Below are 15,447 nucleotides of genomic sequence, written 5' to 3'. Positions count from 1 at the left end.
GAGCTTATAGCCAAGCAAGGAGGAGGTTTTATATTTAATTTAATATTTCAATAATATTGTAAATGTTTGATTAAGGATTCTTTGTCTTCATGGTTCATTATGGGCTATATGCAAGAAGTACATGAATGGCATATGTCATTATGCCACAATGACATAATTGTGTGCTCCACTAAAAGTAAAGAACAAAATATACACTTTTACCCCCGGCTCTACGTGCGTTACTTTTGATTACTTTTGGAGTTACAAAACATAACAGTGTTCTTACAAAAGAATACTTCTGTCTTTTCTCTGTCTATTTTCTGGAAACAGAATTATGTGCTGGTGTATGATAAATAAATTTCTTTTGTAACTTCAACTGGTAAGATTACTGACAACCATAATGGAATAGATTGTCCCAGCCAGCCAAGAATGTCATCACTGTCTTGTATGGGGGCGGGGGGGGGGGGGGGAGGGCTACTACACAAGATCAAAATAAGCTGGGGAGAGTTTTAAACTTAGTCAGCTCCGTCGTGAGTACTAGCCTCTGTAGTACCCAGGACATCTTCAACAAGCGATTCCTCAGAAAGGCGGTATCCATCATTAAGGACCCATCACCCAGGACATGTCCTTTTCTCATTGCTACCATTAAGAAGGATGTACAGGAGTCTGAAGGCACATGTTCAGCGATTCAGGAACAGCTTCTTCCCCAATCCCATATGAGTTCTGAATGGACAATGAACGCATGAACTATCTCACTACTTCTTAAAATTTTTACTTTTGTACTACTTATTCAGCAACACACACATGTACACACATTTATCTATGTTTGTAGTAGTACTGAATTCCACTCTACCGGTTACACAACCTCCCTCCATTCTCTAGCCTTCTTTTAATATAAATCTCCGTCGCTCCTTGAAGTAGCGCCACTAGCAGGAAGAAATAATTACTGCCTGACTAGCTTACAAATGCAATTATTTAAAATAAAGTATAATTAGAAAATGGGGACTAGATTAACTTTCTTAGCGTTGATACACATAGCCATTGTGGTGCTTGACGTTGCCCTTTATTAAATTGACACACATTTTGTTTGTCTTTTCTTGGTCTTATTGTTGTGCAATCTCCTTATGCACACATGCAAAAGGATCTTTAAGAGCTGATCACGCAAAAGAACAGCACTTTCAGATGTTGGAGGGCAAATAACCAACCGGACGTGAGTACAGAGTCAACAGCTGAACTGCCTCTCACCGACGTACTCCACTCCTACTTCCGTGCTCATTGCTACGTGAGCTCCAAGAATGCGACGTCCGAGCTTTGGCTGGTCGTATAACGTTCCGGTCAGCAGTTCATTGGCGGGCGGGTCACTGTTCCGAGCGCAAGCTGTGTAGACAGGACGAGGTAAGCGAACACCGGTGCGTCTGTCAAATTACTGGCCTGGCGACAACAAAGGAGAGGGTGAGGGGATCTCTTATTCTGTCTCATGCTAGCAGTGTGGCTTATAGCCGGCCAGTGGCGTTTGCCGGGGTGTAGGCAGTGCGGTAGACGTAATGCCAGGATAGACCTGGCCCGATCTGATTAAAGGAAACGGCGAGGGCAAGGGTTGGGATTTGTGGGTGGGAAGAACGTACCTGGTCGTTGAAGAACTGTTACGGCCATTTAACCGGGTCAAATCGAATTTTATGACAGTTTAATCGGTCATTTGTTCAATATGCAGGAAAATTATCGTGATAGAGAACGAGAAGGCCCTAGTCACAATCCGGTGGAAGCGACTTTTGATTCTTTTTTGTTCGTTGCTATTAAACGTAATCGCGTGTATGAATTTATTTTTTAAAGTCATTTGATTTATGAAAAGTCATTATGATTTGTGAAACCCTCGAACCATAAGCCTGGGCTGTGTGGTCGAATCGTTTCCGCAGTAAACGAGAACTTAACTGCTAACTCTGTCATCCAGCTGCTGGAATCTGAAGGGTGGGTTTTCGGGGTACTTCGAGGCACACGATAAAATAGGCCGAAGTCAGCATGATCTCCTTAAGGGGGAAGCCCTGCCTGACAAATCTGTTGGAACTATTTGAGGAAATAACATGCAGGACAGATAGAGTCAGTGGATGTGTGCTTGGATTATCAGAATCCGTTTGACATAGTGCCGCCAGTGAGGGCGCTTAGCAAGATAGAGCCCGTGGTATTACAGGAAGTATACTATCATGGATAGAAGACTGGCTGACTAACGGAAGGGTAAGGGTGGGTTTTCTGGTTAGACTGGTGGTGATCTGCAGCTGTTGCTTTTGAGACTGCTTTTCATGTGTGGCAATGATTTGGATGATAGAATTGATGGTTTGTGGCTGATGCAATGATGGGTGGAGGGGCAGATAGTTTTGAGAAAGCAGGGAGTTTGCAGGACTTCTGGCAGATAAGATACTGTTTAAGGAAGTGTACGGCCATGCACTTTGGTAGGAGGAAGGAAGGGATAGACTATTTTCTAAACGGGGAACAAATTCAGACATCAGAGGTACAGAAGGGCTTGGGAGTCCTCTTAGAGGGGGGTTTGTATGCAGTAGATGGTTGGGGGTAAAGAAGAGGAGAGGAAAACTGCTGGAATTCTGAAATGCAAACCATGAAGCTGTTTGAAATCTAGGTTAGAAGACTACCAAGCTGGTCAGACAGTAAACGTGCAGATGGAAATGGCAAATAGCACAGCAGATTGATTACTCATAATTATTGATTAATTCTGGAATTCAGTTTTATCCTCAGAGTTGCATTGTCAAGACAGAATGCTATTTTTCATTCTTGCCTTGGGGTTCATTAGTACATTTTAAAAATTTAATTGTTCACTGGATGTGAATGTTCTGGATAATTCCAGTATTTCAAGTCAAGTTTAATGTTATTTAAATACATACATGTATATAAGCATAAAATATATACAGAAATGAGGCAATGTTTTTCCAAACCAGGATGCAAAGCACGGTGGTACACATAACACACAATAACTTATTAAGGTAAGGATAAAATCTACAGATGAATTACACATAAATAACAAACAAAAGTGCATTAATATTAAATATTGTAAAGTACAGAACAGATTAACCAGTGACAGTTTAAATACAATGCAGCAGGGAGTTCAGAGGCCTAATGGCCTTGGGGGAAGAAACTGTTTCTCATTCTAACCATTGCATCATTGCCTCCCGCCCAATGGTAGAAGGTCAACGATGATGCCAATTGGATGGGTGGGATCCCGAATAATACTAAGGACCCTGCGAATGCAGCGCTCCTGATAAATGTCCTGGATGGATGCTGGGGAGACCCCTATGATCCTCTCAGCTGTTTTCACAGTCCATTGTAGGGACTTCTGGTCCGATGCTTGACTGTTTGTCAGGATGCTGTCAATGGTGCTCCTGTCAAACACAGTTGGGTGTGTAGTGGGAGCCTTGCTTGCCTCAATCTTCTTAGGAATGGAGGTGCTGCTGTGCCTTCTTGTTCAGGGAGGTGATATTAAGGGACCAGGTGAGATCATCTGTGATATGAACTCCAAGGATCTTGGTGCATTTAGCCCTCTCTACGGAGGAGCCATGTATTCACAGAGGGGAATAGTTCATCTTCACCTTCCTGAAGTCCACAATGATTTCCTTTGCTTTCCCCACATTCAGGCTTGGGTTGTTCTTCTCACACCAATCTACCAGACACTCCTCTTCCTCTCTATACTCTGTCTCGTCATCGTTCTTGATGAGGCCAACCACTGTGTGTCATCCACAATCTTGATAACACTGTTTGATCCAAATCCTGAGACACAGTCACGTGTCGTCAGTGTGAGCAGCAGTGGGCTGAGCACTCAGACGATAATTATTTAGGCAGGTTACTGTTGCTGCCTTTGGCACTGGAATGATGGTTGCTGCCTCAAAAACCCAGGGGACAATGGATTGTTCCAAAAGGGTGTTGAATATATCCGTCAGCACCTCTATCAGCTGGGCTGCACAGTCTTTCAGAGCCTGACCTTGTTTTTTATTGGTCCCTGCAGCTTTGCCTGGGTTGACTTTGGCCAGAATTTTCCTCACCTCAGCTTCAGCCAGTTGGAGTGTCTGCTTTGTTCTGCGCATCATACCGAGTGAGGGAAACATTCAGACTTTCAGGGCTTGAAGAATCCTGGTCACTGACACACAGGGTACATTTGTAGTCTGTATTCCTCTAAATTCCCTGCCACGTGTGCCTTGTGTCTCTGGTATCGCAGAAGTGGCTGGAAATTTTCTGAGAGTGCTCCCATTTTGCTGTCTTGATGCACAGTTCTTGCCCTGAGCTAAGATGCCCACATTTATTACTGTGAATTAAGATGGTGGTATGTTAACCACATTGGTGGGCTGGAGTCATCCCTCAAGACAGCCTGAGTCAGGACAGAGTTCCTTTCCCGAAGCACATTAGTAAACCAGGTAATACACACAAGATTCTGCATGTGCTGGAAATCTTGGGCAAAATTCTCAAAATGCTGAAGGAACTCGGCAGGTCAGGCAGCATCTTTGGAGGGAAATGAACTGTTGACAATTCAGACTGACTTATGAGGACTCATCAGTCTCAGCCTGAAACGTCAACTAATTATTTCCCTGTAATACGTTTGTAGATGCTGCCTGACTTGTTGAGCTCCTCCAGTATATTGTGTGCCTTCCAGTGAACCAGATTTGTTTTTAATGACAGCCCTGTTGTTTCATGGTACTATTGCTTTTACTATTATTTGATATTATCCTAGCATAATTGTTGTAAAAGATCAAAAGCAGAGAGTCTGCTGTTGAGTGGAGCATTAAATTAGCGGGTGTTCAGGGTCACCCTTGTTGACTGAGGGGTTCTGTAAAGCTAGTTTTCTGTAGTCTAGAGACCACCTTGTCAGCACCATGTGCAGTGCACTAAATCACATTCGAGGTCTTGCAGACTGCACAGTAAATGTGGAGATTGGTAGGTGTAAGATATGGACAAGGCGAAACCCCGTCCTTGCCGTGAATGGGAGGAGAGGGGGAGAGAGCAGAGGTGTAAGAACTGTGTAATCAAACCTTCAATACTGAATTTTACAAGCAAATAGACCTATATTGTAAGCAATATTTGCTTAAAGGCTAGCAGACATCCCAAGACTTGCAACCTGTCTCAAGTATTACCCATCACTGGGATCAGTTGATGAATCTGCACTAGCACATTGCACCGTTGCAATTGTGCGGTTTGTTCTTGGTTTCTGGGCTTTATTTTTGTAATCCTTCCAGTTCTTTGTTCACATTTTTCATCTTTTTTTTAATCAGATCCTCGGTCAACTTCAGTCTTAATTATGCGACGCACATGTCCCACTAAATCAATCCTCCTTGCTGTGTTTATTGATTTAGAATTAATTATGAGCCTAACCAATGCTTGGGTTACTATGCATACTGACATTCACTTATCTTTTCTCTTTGGCCTTGGGATAACTCAATGCCTTTGCCTCAGTTGTACATTCAATGTTATCTGTTACTCTTTGCTCAGCCTCACATCTGTACTTAATTTGTTCGTATCTCTCTGTATCGTTCTGTTCTGTGTACTTTGTTCTGTTAGTTAAAGTTGAGATTATTACCGGTGCAATGAAAAACCTGCCTGCGGCAGCTTCACCGGCACCAGGTGTGTAGGCAGCATTTGCAAGAAAATGTAAATTATAAACAAGTTTTACAAGAATGAGCACATTTAAAACAAGTCAGAGTCCATCTTAGGGCAAGGTGGCTAAAGTGGTCACAATGTTGCTAAACTGCAGTGATCTTGGTTGTGCTGGTTGGTTCAAGAACCAAATGGTTGTCAGGGAGCAGCTGGTATTACATCTATCAGCTAGTTAGTGATGACGTCTCCTCTTGGCCTGCTTGATTAACAGAATTTGAATACTTTTCAAAGTGTACATTTTAACAGACTTGGCTAAATTCCCAAATTGAAAAGCTACTATAGTTCTCCATTTGATCATGTACATTTCAGTTTAAATAATCACTTACATTGTAAATGCTTATTGTACAGAATGCTTACTAATTGAGCATTTCAAATATCTGAGTATGATTAATCCAAATGTCAATAATATATTAAACAATGTAAACATGTTTGATGCAATGTAGATCTTTGTGTGAATATGTACACTGCTGCCCCAGTATAATAAGTTATCCATCATGAGGCAGCTTTCATTTCCTTTAGTTTTTATTCTGACTTGTTGAATCTGTTGCATGTTGTTAACACAAGCTTTGTGGAGACTCTCAGATTTTGGTGAGCTGTTCAGAAGTCTGTAAAGTTGTTTCAAATGTTTCTAGATACTGATTGAGTTCATCTTTGGACTCTGTAGGTAACTAGGTGTGAATAGCACTGAGCTCTGTTTTTGTCCCAATTTTATTGTGGCTTACAATTGAAAACAGCATGCTGTTTAAAGCAAGCCTTATTGTTGTTTTGTATAGGAATCTCTATAACACAATATGTTCCTTGTCATTTATATACTGCCCTTGAGAGCATGATATCCATTGGCCTCGCTTTAGTGGTAGAGTCTACCTTTATAAGGTCCTTTTAAATTTACATTGAGATTCTAGCATGAAGTTCTGTGTCAGAAGGGCAAATCATTCCCTGAATCTCACTCATATCCTTCTGTGGCTTTCTTTCTGGCTATCTCGTCATTTTCTTATTGCTGTTGGGGTATCCCTTTTCAGCTTTAGTTTTGTGACTCGGTGTTATCTGCCGTTCTATTTGCATGATTAAAGGTCTCCGCTGAAGGTAGCGGTTTCCTGTCCTCTTGTACCAGCTATAGGCAGATGTCCTGTTAGGTTGTTACATGTGCTTTCTGTCAGAATGGTGGAAATGGGCAGACTCTGTGTGCTCTACCACTCGGTTAGCAACCTGGATGCTCATTTGGTTGGATAATTGAAGTTCCCCCCCCCCCACCCTTATGCACAGCTGTCTCTCTGTCCTGTCCCGTACATCATTTGTTTCTTGTCTTCCATGAGTGAGGACCCATTCACGTATCTCCTATTCAAATCTTTTCGCTCTGTACTACTGTTCTTCCCTCTTCGTACCCAACTACTAAAATCCCTACGTTAATGTGGCTGGCCCTAGGTAAATTTTTGTTTTTGTTTTTGTTTTTGTCACTGTAATATCCCTACCCTTAATTTTAAAAAAAGTCCATTTTAATAGTTCGGCCTATCCAGTCCTTGCCAAACAATTAATCTGCCTTGTCCCATGGACCACCACCCGAACCATAGCCCTCCATGCCCCCATCCATGTGTCTATTCAAACTGCTCTTAAATGTTGAAATCGACTTTGCATCCACCACTTGTGCTGGCAGCACATTCCACACTCTCGCCATCCTCTGAAGAAGTTCCCCCTCATGTTCCCCTTAAACGTTTCACCTTTCACCCTTAACCCATGACCCCAGTTGTAGTCTCACCCAACCTCAGTGGGGAAAAAAACCTGCATCTTCCTCGTATATATTGCCTATAAAAAGTATTTATTCCCCCTCTCCCCCAGAAGTTTTTGTGTTTTACTGTTTTACAACTTTGAATCACAGTGAATTTAATTTGGCTTTTTTTTGACACTGATCAATAGAAAAAGACTCTTTTGTGTCAAAGTGAAAATAGATCTCTACTGTCATGATGAGGCCAGACTCGGGTTGGAGGAGCAACACCTTATATTGCATTTGGGTAGCCTCCAATCTGGTGGCATAAACTTTGATTTCTTGAACTTCTGGTAATTGCCCCCTCTCACCATTCCCCTTTCCTGTTTCCCTCTCTCTCTCCCTCCTTGTCTCCTTACTTAACCATCACCATCCTCTCGTGCTCCTCCCCCTTCCCTTTCTTCCATAGTCCTCTACCCTCTTCTATCAGATTTCCCCCTTCTTCAGCCCTTTATCTCTTTCACCAATCAACTTCCCAGCTCTTTACTTCACCCTTCCCCCTCTCCTGGTTTCACCACCTTGTACTTCTTCCTCTTTCTCCCCCCTCCTCCACCACTTTCTTACTCTGACTTCTCCACTCCCTTTCCAGTACTGAAGAAGTCTCAACCCAATACATCGATAATACTGTAGTCCATAGACGCAGCCTGGCCTGCTGGGTTCCTGCAGCATTTTGTGTTGCTGCAGACTGAATCAGGGTTATGCCAAGCAGGGTGGAGGCTAGCTGTAAAGAAGTTTCAGCAAGATCAGATCTGTTCCAGTGTAAGATCATTATAGTCATCACGAACCTATAGACCTCTGGTTTAAATATACAGTACCCATCAAAGTTGTTTTTATTTCAGGTTTGAGGAACTGAAATTGTTACAATTAGCAAGTCAGAAAACGTATTGCAGGAAGATGTGATAACTTTTCAGATTGTTGACTGTTCACTCAGAATACCAGCCTTGCTACCTATCTGCAATATCGATTTTCCAGTTATTTCTCTCCCTGCCTAAAATATCAAGGGGTAAAAATATTCATTCTTGAAAATCACTGACGATCTAAACTTAAACCTATCATTCCTACAGTTGCCTGCCTGCAATTATATATCCAGTATCCTTCTAACCATCTGGAGTTTGTCTTGTGTTTAAAAAGTTGTAGTGTAATTAAGGACAAAGCGCTTATACGAATGAAGGTTACTATGTTAGCACAGAAATATGAAAGTAAATACAACAGAAAAAGATTAATTGAATGTTTTCTTTTGACAATGATTTGTACATAAGGAAAATCCCCTCAACCATTTATTGTCTAATAGTTTGTTAACATTTATGAATTTGTAAATAATGAAGTATCACAATCTATCTGCAATCCGCATGGATGACCTGTTTTCCTCCTCTTCCCAGCTGAGAATGGCTGTCTCAAGATCTGCAGTATCTCTGTTCATGTTTTTGTGTGGCCTGGGATTAGGATTTCTGATCTGCTACCTCGTGATCAAAGTAATTAACACAGAAGAGCAGCAACACAGACATTTGCTCTTCAATGATCCACACGGACACTTAGAAGAATTTGACCACCATCAACACCAACATCTTCAAGGAGAGATGAACTTCAATGCTGATGTCAGTCAACATAAAGGTATCTATCTTTTTGTGCAATGACATGGTTGTAAAGTTATATTGTTCCATTGTGATTGTTGTGACTGTCAATGAAGGCCACTGGAGAGAGAGAGAGAGACAGCTGGTTGTATAAAAATCTTTATTCGGCACACAAGTGTGCAGCATTGGGAGTTACTATGGGGAGAGACTCTCTGACCCAACATTGCATCACTTTTTTTATCTGCTAATAATCTGATCAAAGGTTACAACAGAACTATTTCTATGGTTGCAATACATTCACAATGCTTCCTTTGAGTTTCATATAATTATTAAATACCAAGATCTTCACACCAACCCACCCAAAATGAGTATTAATCACTGTCGTCTCTGAGCTGCATGTATGTATATGCAGACATCTTAGGTCAGCATCAGAATCCGGTTTATTATCACCGACGTGTGATGTGAAATGTGTTAACCTAGCAGCAGCAGTTCAATGCAATACATAATCTAGCAGAGAGGGGGAAAAATAAATAAAATAAAAATAATAAATGAGCAAGTAAATCAATTATGTATATTGAATAGATTTTAAAAAATGCAAAAACAGAAATACTGTATATTTTTTTAAAAAGTGAGGTAGTGTCCAAAGATTCAATGTCTATTTAGGAATCGGATGGCAGAGGGGAACAAACTGTTCCTGAATCGCTGACTATGTGCCTTCAGGCTTCCGTACCTCCTACCTGATGGCAACAGTGGGAAAAGGACATGCTCTGGGTGCAAAAAGGCATGCTCCCAGGGCTGTTTCCTGGTCTGCAGTTAACCCCAAAATGCAGCTCCAGGAAGACCATTGTTCTGAGCTGCATTTTAAATTCAATCTATAATTCACACTCAGATCTGAAGACTGGTTGCTGTTGAAATTAATATTTGCTATATTCCATAACCCCCAGAATATGTCCTAATAGGTCCCCCTGCTCTTCACCCTCCTGGACAAAAATAAGACTGCTCCAGGAAAGGCCAAACCGTAAGGAGGATCCAGTCAAATACGACAGCAAAAATGCCCCTTCCCCAATTACCTATCGTATCCCCAATGCGTATCTACATCTACATCATCATCCCTAATGTCTGCCAACAAGACTCTGTGCAGAGTTCATTCCAGAAATTTGACCAAGTCTTTAAAATGCAGCTTCGTCATTTGTATACCTGTTGCCTCTTTCCCTGCTGGCTGATTGCAGATTAATCGCATTCTTTATCTTGACCCCTTCATTCTCTGATGACTAAAATTCCGCAGTGGCTATCAGTGGTTACTCTCTGGTCATGTACCTTCAGAGCACAGTTACTGTTAAACTTTAACACACTTTTCACAGCTTGTTTGTCATGTTCTCGGTGTCTTCTGAATTTGCATTTGCTGTGGGTCTATTTCCATCAGCTGTGGCCAGGTGTGACGCAGCCAGCTGCTGTTCATCACGTAGGTTCTCTGCAACGACACTGTTACCGGGCAAATTTGCTCTTCCGCTCTGTCTGTGAGGGCGACAAGAAGGTGAGTCATACAGTTCAACGGGAGTCCAATGTTTCCACTGGTTACCTCGCCTAGACAGCACACAAAGGTGCCATTCATCCATGGCACCACCTATTCACCTGGGAGCGAAGCCTGTCTTTTCAGGCAGCTCCCTTCTCATGAGCTGGTCGCCTCGCTGTGGGAGGACTGCCTTCTCTCCCTCTGTCTCTCCATGATCAGCAATATATTGCTGCTGTTTAGCTCAATCCCTCAATGTGTGAGGATTGGTAATAACAGCTGTGCCACAATCTCTGCAGATTGGAAATAACATCTCCACCTCACAGGCAATCAGCACTGACACACCTCAGGGATGTGTGCTTAGCCCCCTGCTCTACTCTCTTTATACCCATCTCTCTGACCAGGCACAGTTCAAAGGCCATCTATAAATTTGCTGATGATACATCCATTGTTGGCAGAATCTCAGATGGAGATGTGAGAGCATGTAGGACCAAGGTATACCAGTTAGTTGAGTGGTGTCGCAGTAACCACCTTGCACTCAATGTCAGTGAGGCCAAAGAACCAGTTGTGGACTTCACAAAGGGTAAGATGAGGGAACTCAAACCAATCCTCATAGAGGGAACACAAACCAATCTTCGTAGAGGGATCAGAAGTGGAGAGAGTGAGTACTTTCGTATTCCTGGGTGTCAGTATGTCTGAGGATCTAACCTGGTCCTAACATATCGATGCAGCTATAAAGAAGGCAAGACAGCAGCTATATTTCATCAGGAGTTTGAGGAGATTCGGTTTGTCATCTAAAACACTTGAAAACTTTTACAGACGTACCCTGGAGAGCATTCTGACAGGCTGCATCAGCATCTGGTATGGGGGGAGGGGGCTACTGCACAGGATTGAAGTAAACTGCAGTGTTATAAAATTAGTCATCTCCATCATGGGCACTAGCCTCCACAGTATCCACGACAGCTTCAAGGAGCAGTGCCTCAGAAAAGCAGCTTCCATCGTTGAGGACCCCCACCACCCAGGACATGTCCTCTTCTCATTGTTACTATCAGGAAGGAAGCACAGAAGCCTGAAGGCACACACTCAGCGATTCAGGAACAGCTTCTTCCCCTCTTCCATCCGATTCCTAAATGTTCATTGAACCCATGAGCACTACCTCATTACTTTTTTTAAAATTTCAGTCTTTGAACTACTTAATTTGACTATTTAGTATACATATATTTACTTACTGTAATTCAGTTTTCTGTATTTATCATGTATTGTACTGCTGCCGCAAAGTTAGCAAATTTCACAACATATGCCAGTGATATTAAACCTGATTGTGATTTTTGAATGTGTTACCCTGGTTACAGTGGTTCTTCACATCTCCAGGGAAAAACTCACTAAATAGTCATTTGTAGTTCCTTCCTTTACACTTGTAATTTCTGTTGTTCTTCTGCTACCATCCTCGCACTGATGTCTGCTCACTCATTCCTTTTCTGTTCCGGACTATCCCCTTTCTGGTGAGCCTTTACTTGAATCACTGCTGCCGCCTCAGGAGCTGCACTACTTCTAACAGCCCTGACTGTGCTTGGCTCCTACCCTCGAGACCTTCTGACATCCCCACGCATCACCCTGTCTCTCCTCCCTGCTTGGGGCTGCTCTGTGGGCTATGTTAGCTGCTCTGTGGGTCACACACTTTCGCTGTCCCTGTCTTATCCATGTTATTTCTCCTTTTCCTGAGTCTATGATCGCACCTGCCTTACTCAATGTGTCTATTCCCCAGGACAGTACCTTCATTGTTTGGGACACCCAAAAATCTACAGGAAGCTGCACTCCCTTGATTTCAAGTACCTTGCGTCATTATCTCTCCTCCTGCACCAGTAATGTAAATCGCCTTTTCATTCATGTGCAAGGGTAAATCAGTTATCAATACTGAAGACCCTGTGTCCACTAACATTTCTCATTGCCAACCCACTAATAAACCTCTTGTGTACATCTGTGGATGACCACTGCAGGCAATAGAGGTCTGGGGAATGTGACCTGGTTGTTGGGACAGCAGCTATGTTCACTACAACCACTTTACGATTTATCTTGCCCCCTCTGGTCGATCCCACCGCTATCCCCAAATCGCTAACCTCCTGGTGGGCTGAGCTCAGGCCTTCCTTCAGCATTTTCAGGAGGACTGGGTCATCCCTCCCTGGATTATCCAAACCTGAATACTCCTCATAGGCTCAATTTAATGTTCCGCATAATCCATGCCAGGCTCATCATCTCTCTGAACCACTGATGTTAGTGTTACCCAGTTACCCTCACTTCCTCCTGATCGCTGCCTCACCTCCCGCTTAAAGAAGCGATATCTTTCTGCATTGCTGGCATTCTTGGTAGTGGCCCATTTTCCATCCTGCACTCCCTGAGGCAAACTGTATCACATATTCCTCAGACACTTTGCTTTTACCAACACGTGAATGTCTTTGGGGTACATCTGGTGAATTTCAGTCATTTTCATGAGCTGGTGACAGAAATCTGCGTTCCTACAGGTGACTTTAAGTGAGGGTAGCTCTGACAAAATGCTCTGCTTCTTCTCAGGGGTGAAGGGCTTATAGATGGTAGTGATCAGGGTCAAGGACTGGGTCGGGTCATCAGGGTTCTCGAGCTGACATTGTCTGACCTCAGCAGGTGCCATCCCGACAGATATATCTGGGAATAACCTCTTCCTCATATATCTCCATACTAATTCCCACACTATGCAAAATAAGGATGACGGATAAACATTGAACAGTACACACTTAAAACCATAGAGTACGTACTCTCCTATCAGTCGCTTATGTGCATCTGAACTCATAAATGCAAAGAAATACAACAGGCATTAGAACAGTTACACTAAGTTTACGGACTTATTCTTAAAACAAACAAACACACATTTGCAAATGAGACTGTGGCTGTACATTTCCCGGATGGTGTTCCGAACGATCAGTAACCACCCTTTGCAACTGGCAACCCTGTCTCACCAAATTAACACAAAAATGTCTGGTCTCTTACACAAGTGCACGCACACATGTGCACACCACACTACTTTTATACAAATCAATTCGACTCTCCGCCATGTTCGTGATACCTCATTGACCTGAACAGGTCGAAGCATGGGTGCTATTCTTAAATAGAATTCACCTGCTGAGAATGCTGGCCACACGATGGGTCACAACCATATCCCGGACGAGCCCCCAAATCTTGTGACTGCCAATGAAAGCCACTGGGGAGAGACACAGCTGGTTGGATAAAAGTCTTTATTCAGCACACACAAGCTCACAGCATTTGAAGTTACTCTGGAGAGTCACCCTGACCCAACATCACGTCACATTTTTGTCTGCTAAAAATCTAATCAAAGGTCCCTGAGGTTAATCACCGCTGTCCCTGAGCTGCATTCATACATATACAGACATCTCAGGTGAATGGGGTGTTTATTGCAGTCATGCACATGCAGATTCAGGTCCATATATAACCGTATAACGATCATTGGGTGTTTTCTGGTCTGCAATTATTCCCAAAATGCAGCTCCAGGAAGACCATTGTCCTGAGCTGCATTTTAAATACAATCTACAATCTACAATCCACATTCAGATCTGAAGACTGGTTTCTGTTAATATTAATATTGGTTTTATTCCATAACCCCAGAATACACCCTAACAGTGATACATTGTAGAATAATCAACAGTTCAGATAACACTATAAATAAATAATTCAAAATTATCTTTAAAGATACACATTTTTAATGGTTTGTGTTCCAGTTAGAGTTGTTAAACCATAAACAATAGAAAATCTGCAGATGCTGGAAATCTAAGCAACACACACAGAATGCTGATGGAGCTCAGCAAGTCAGGCAGCATCAATGGAAAAGAGTAAACAGTCGACGTTTCGGGCCGAGACTTCATCAGATATGGCAACGACATTTGTTTAAACAGATTATTTCTATCAATACTGAACCTATCAATATGTCTTAAGTGATAGTTCTGATTCATTATTGGCTGTGGAGGAATCCTATTTCCATATTTTGGGTTATAACTTTTATTTCTTCTGAAAAAGAAATACTATCATTAGTATTTATTTAATTTATAATTCAACCCTTTTGTTCCCGTTGCCTGATACTTAAAGTTAGAATATGTTGGTAATCACTTCATCCAACCCAGATGTTACCAGCAAAACCTCCAGTTAACATGAACTTCCTTCTTTGACTTCTCGCTATATGTTCCTTCAACTTGATTCTTTTCTTTGTACTATTTTCACAACATTTCTGAAATTGTCCATTAAATTCTGTTAGTTTTCTTCACTCCGCCCAACTTAGAGCTTCTTTCCTCCCTTTGAGGTGAAGTGCCCTGGAGTATTTTGTAGAAGTCCTATTCCATTTAGGCTCATAAGTTTTCACTTCGAGAGGTGAGAATAGGATTTATTAATTCGGAGTACTAATGTAACATATCAGTACAATTTCCCCTGAGAGCTGACTGGTCTTTTACTCGCAGTGCACAGAGGCCATTACAACAATTGGGTCCATGCCAATCTCTGTATTTACCTGTACATTGCAATTTATTCTCTCTCTTATGTCCATCAATTTCTCTTTTTGATACTTCATGCTACAAACCAGTAACTTGGTGTAATTTACTGCAGGCATTTAAAGTACCAGAATGCCTTTGGGATGTGAAAAGAAGCTGGACCACTATGTGTGCATCCAGTGCTCCAGCAAGATTGTACAAGCTCCAAACTGACCCAGATCAAATCCAAGTCCCTGGAACAATGAGGCAGCAGAATTAACTACCTCACCTGATTATGATTCTAACATTTGAGAATTTTCCAGTTTTACATATCCCTGTTCCTTTGATAAAGAGTTTCCACAACACTTAGTTTCTACTCAGTTTATCCTGTGTAGTTCTCTTCCTGATGCATCTCTTTTATAACATACATCTCTCTCAGGTGGCTTGTTTTTGTTATGTATCTTATTTGGGGAAATA

The 15,447-nt window shown here is 42.2% G+C and overlaps 1 protein-coding gene across 2 annotated transcripts in view; it reads left to right on the top strand.

Moving 5' to 3' along the window:
- The first annotated feature begins 1,230 nt into the window (after positions 1–1,230).
- Positions 1,231–15,447, top strand: part of c1galt1a (core 1 synthase, glycoprotein-N-acetylgalactosamine 3-beta-galactosyltransferase 1a) — a 31,791-nt gene continuing 17,574 nt past the window's right edge. The window contains exons 1-2 of one of the 2 annotated variants that reach the window (XM_063043810.1): positions 1,231–1,374; positions 8,764–8,995. In XM_063043810.1, coding sequence (XP_062899880.1) covers positions 8,770–8,995 — 226 coding nt within the window. In that variant the 5' untranslated portion in view covers positions 1,231–1,374; positions 8,764–8,769. Of the gene's footprint in view, positions 1,432–8,763; positions 8,996–15,447 lie in introns of both variants that reach the window. The other variant, XM_063043811.1, reaches the window with a different exon arrangement.

Source organism: Mobula hypostoma, chromosome 3 (genome assembly GCF_963921235.1).
Source record: "Mobula hypostoma chromosome 3, sMobHyp1.1, whole genome shotgun sequence".
Lineage (NCBI taxonomy): Eukaryota > Metazoa > Chordata > Chondrichthyes > Myliobatiformes > Myliobatidae > Mobula > Mobula hypostoma.
This window is presented reverse-complemented; position numbering and strand designations above follow the sequence as displayed.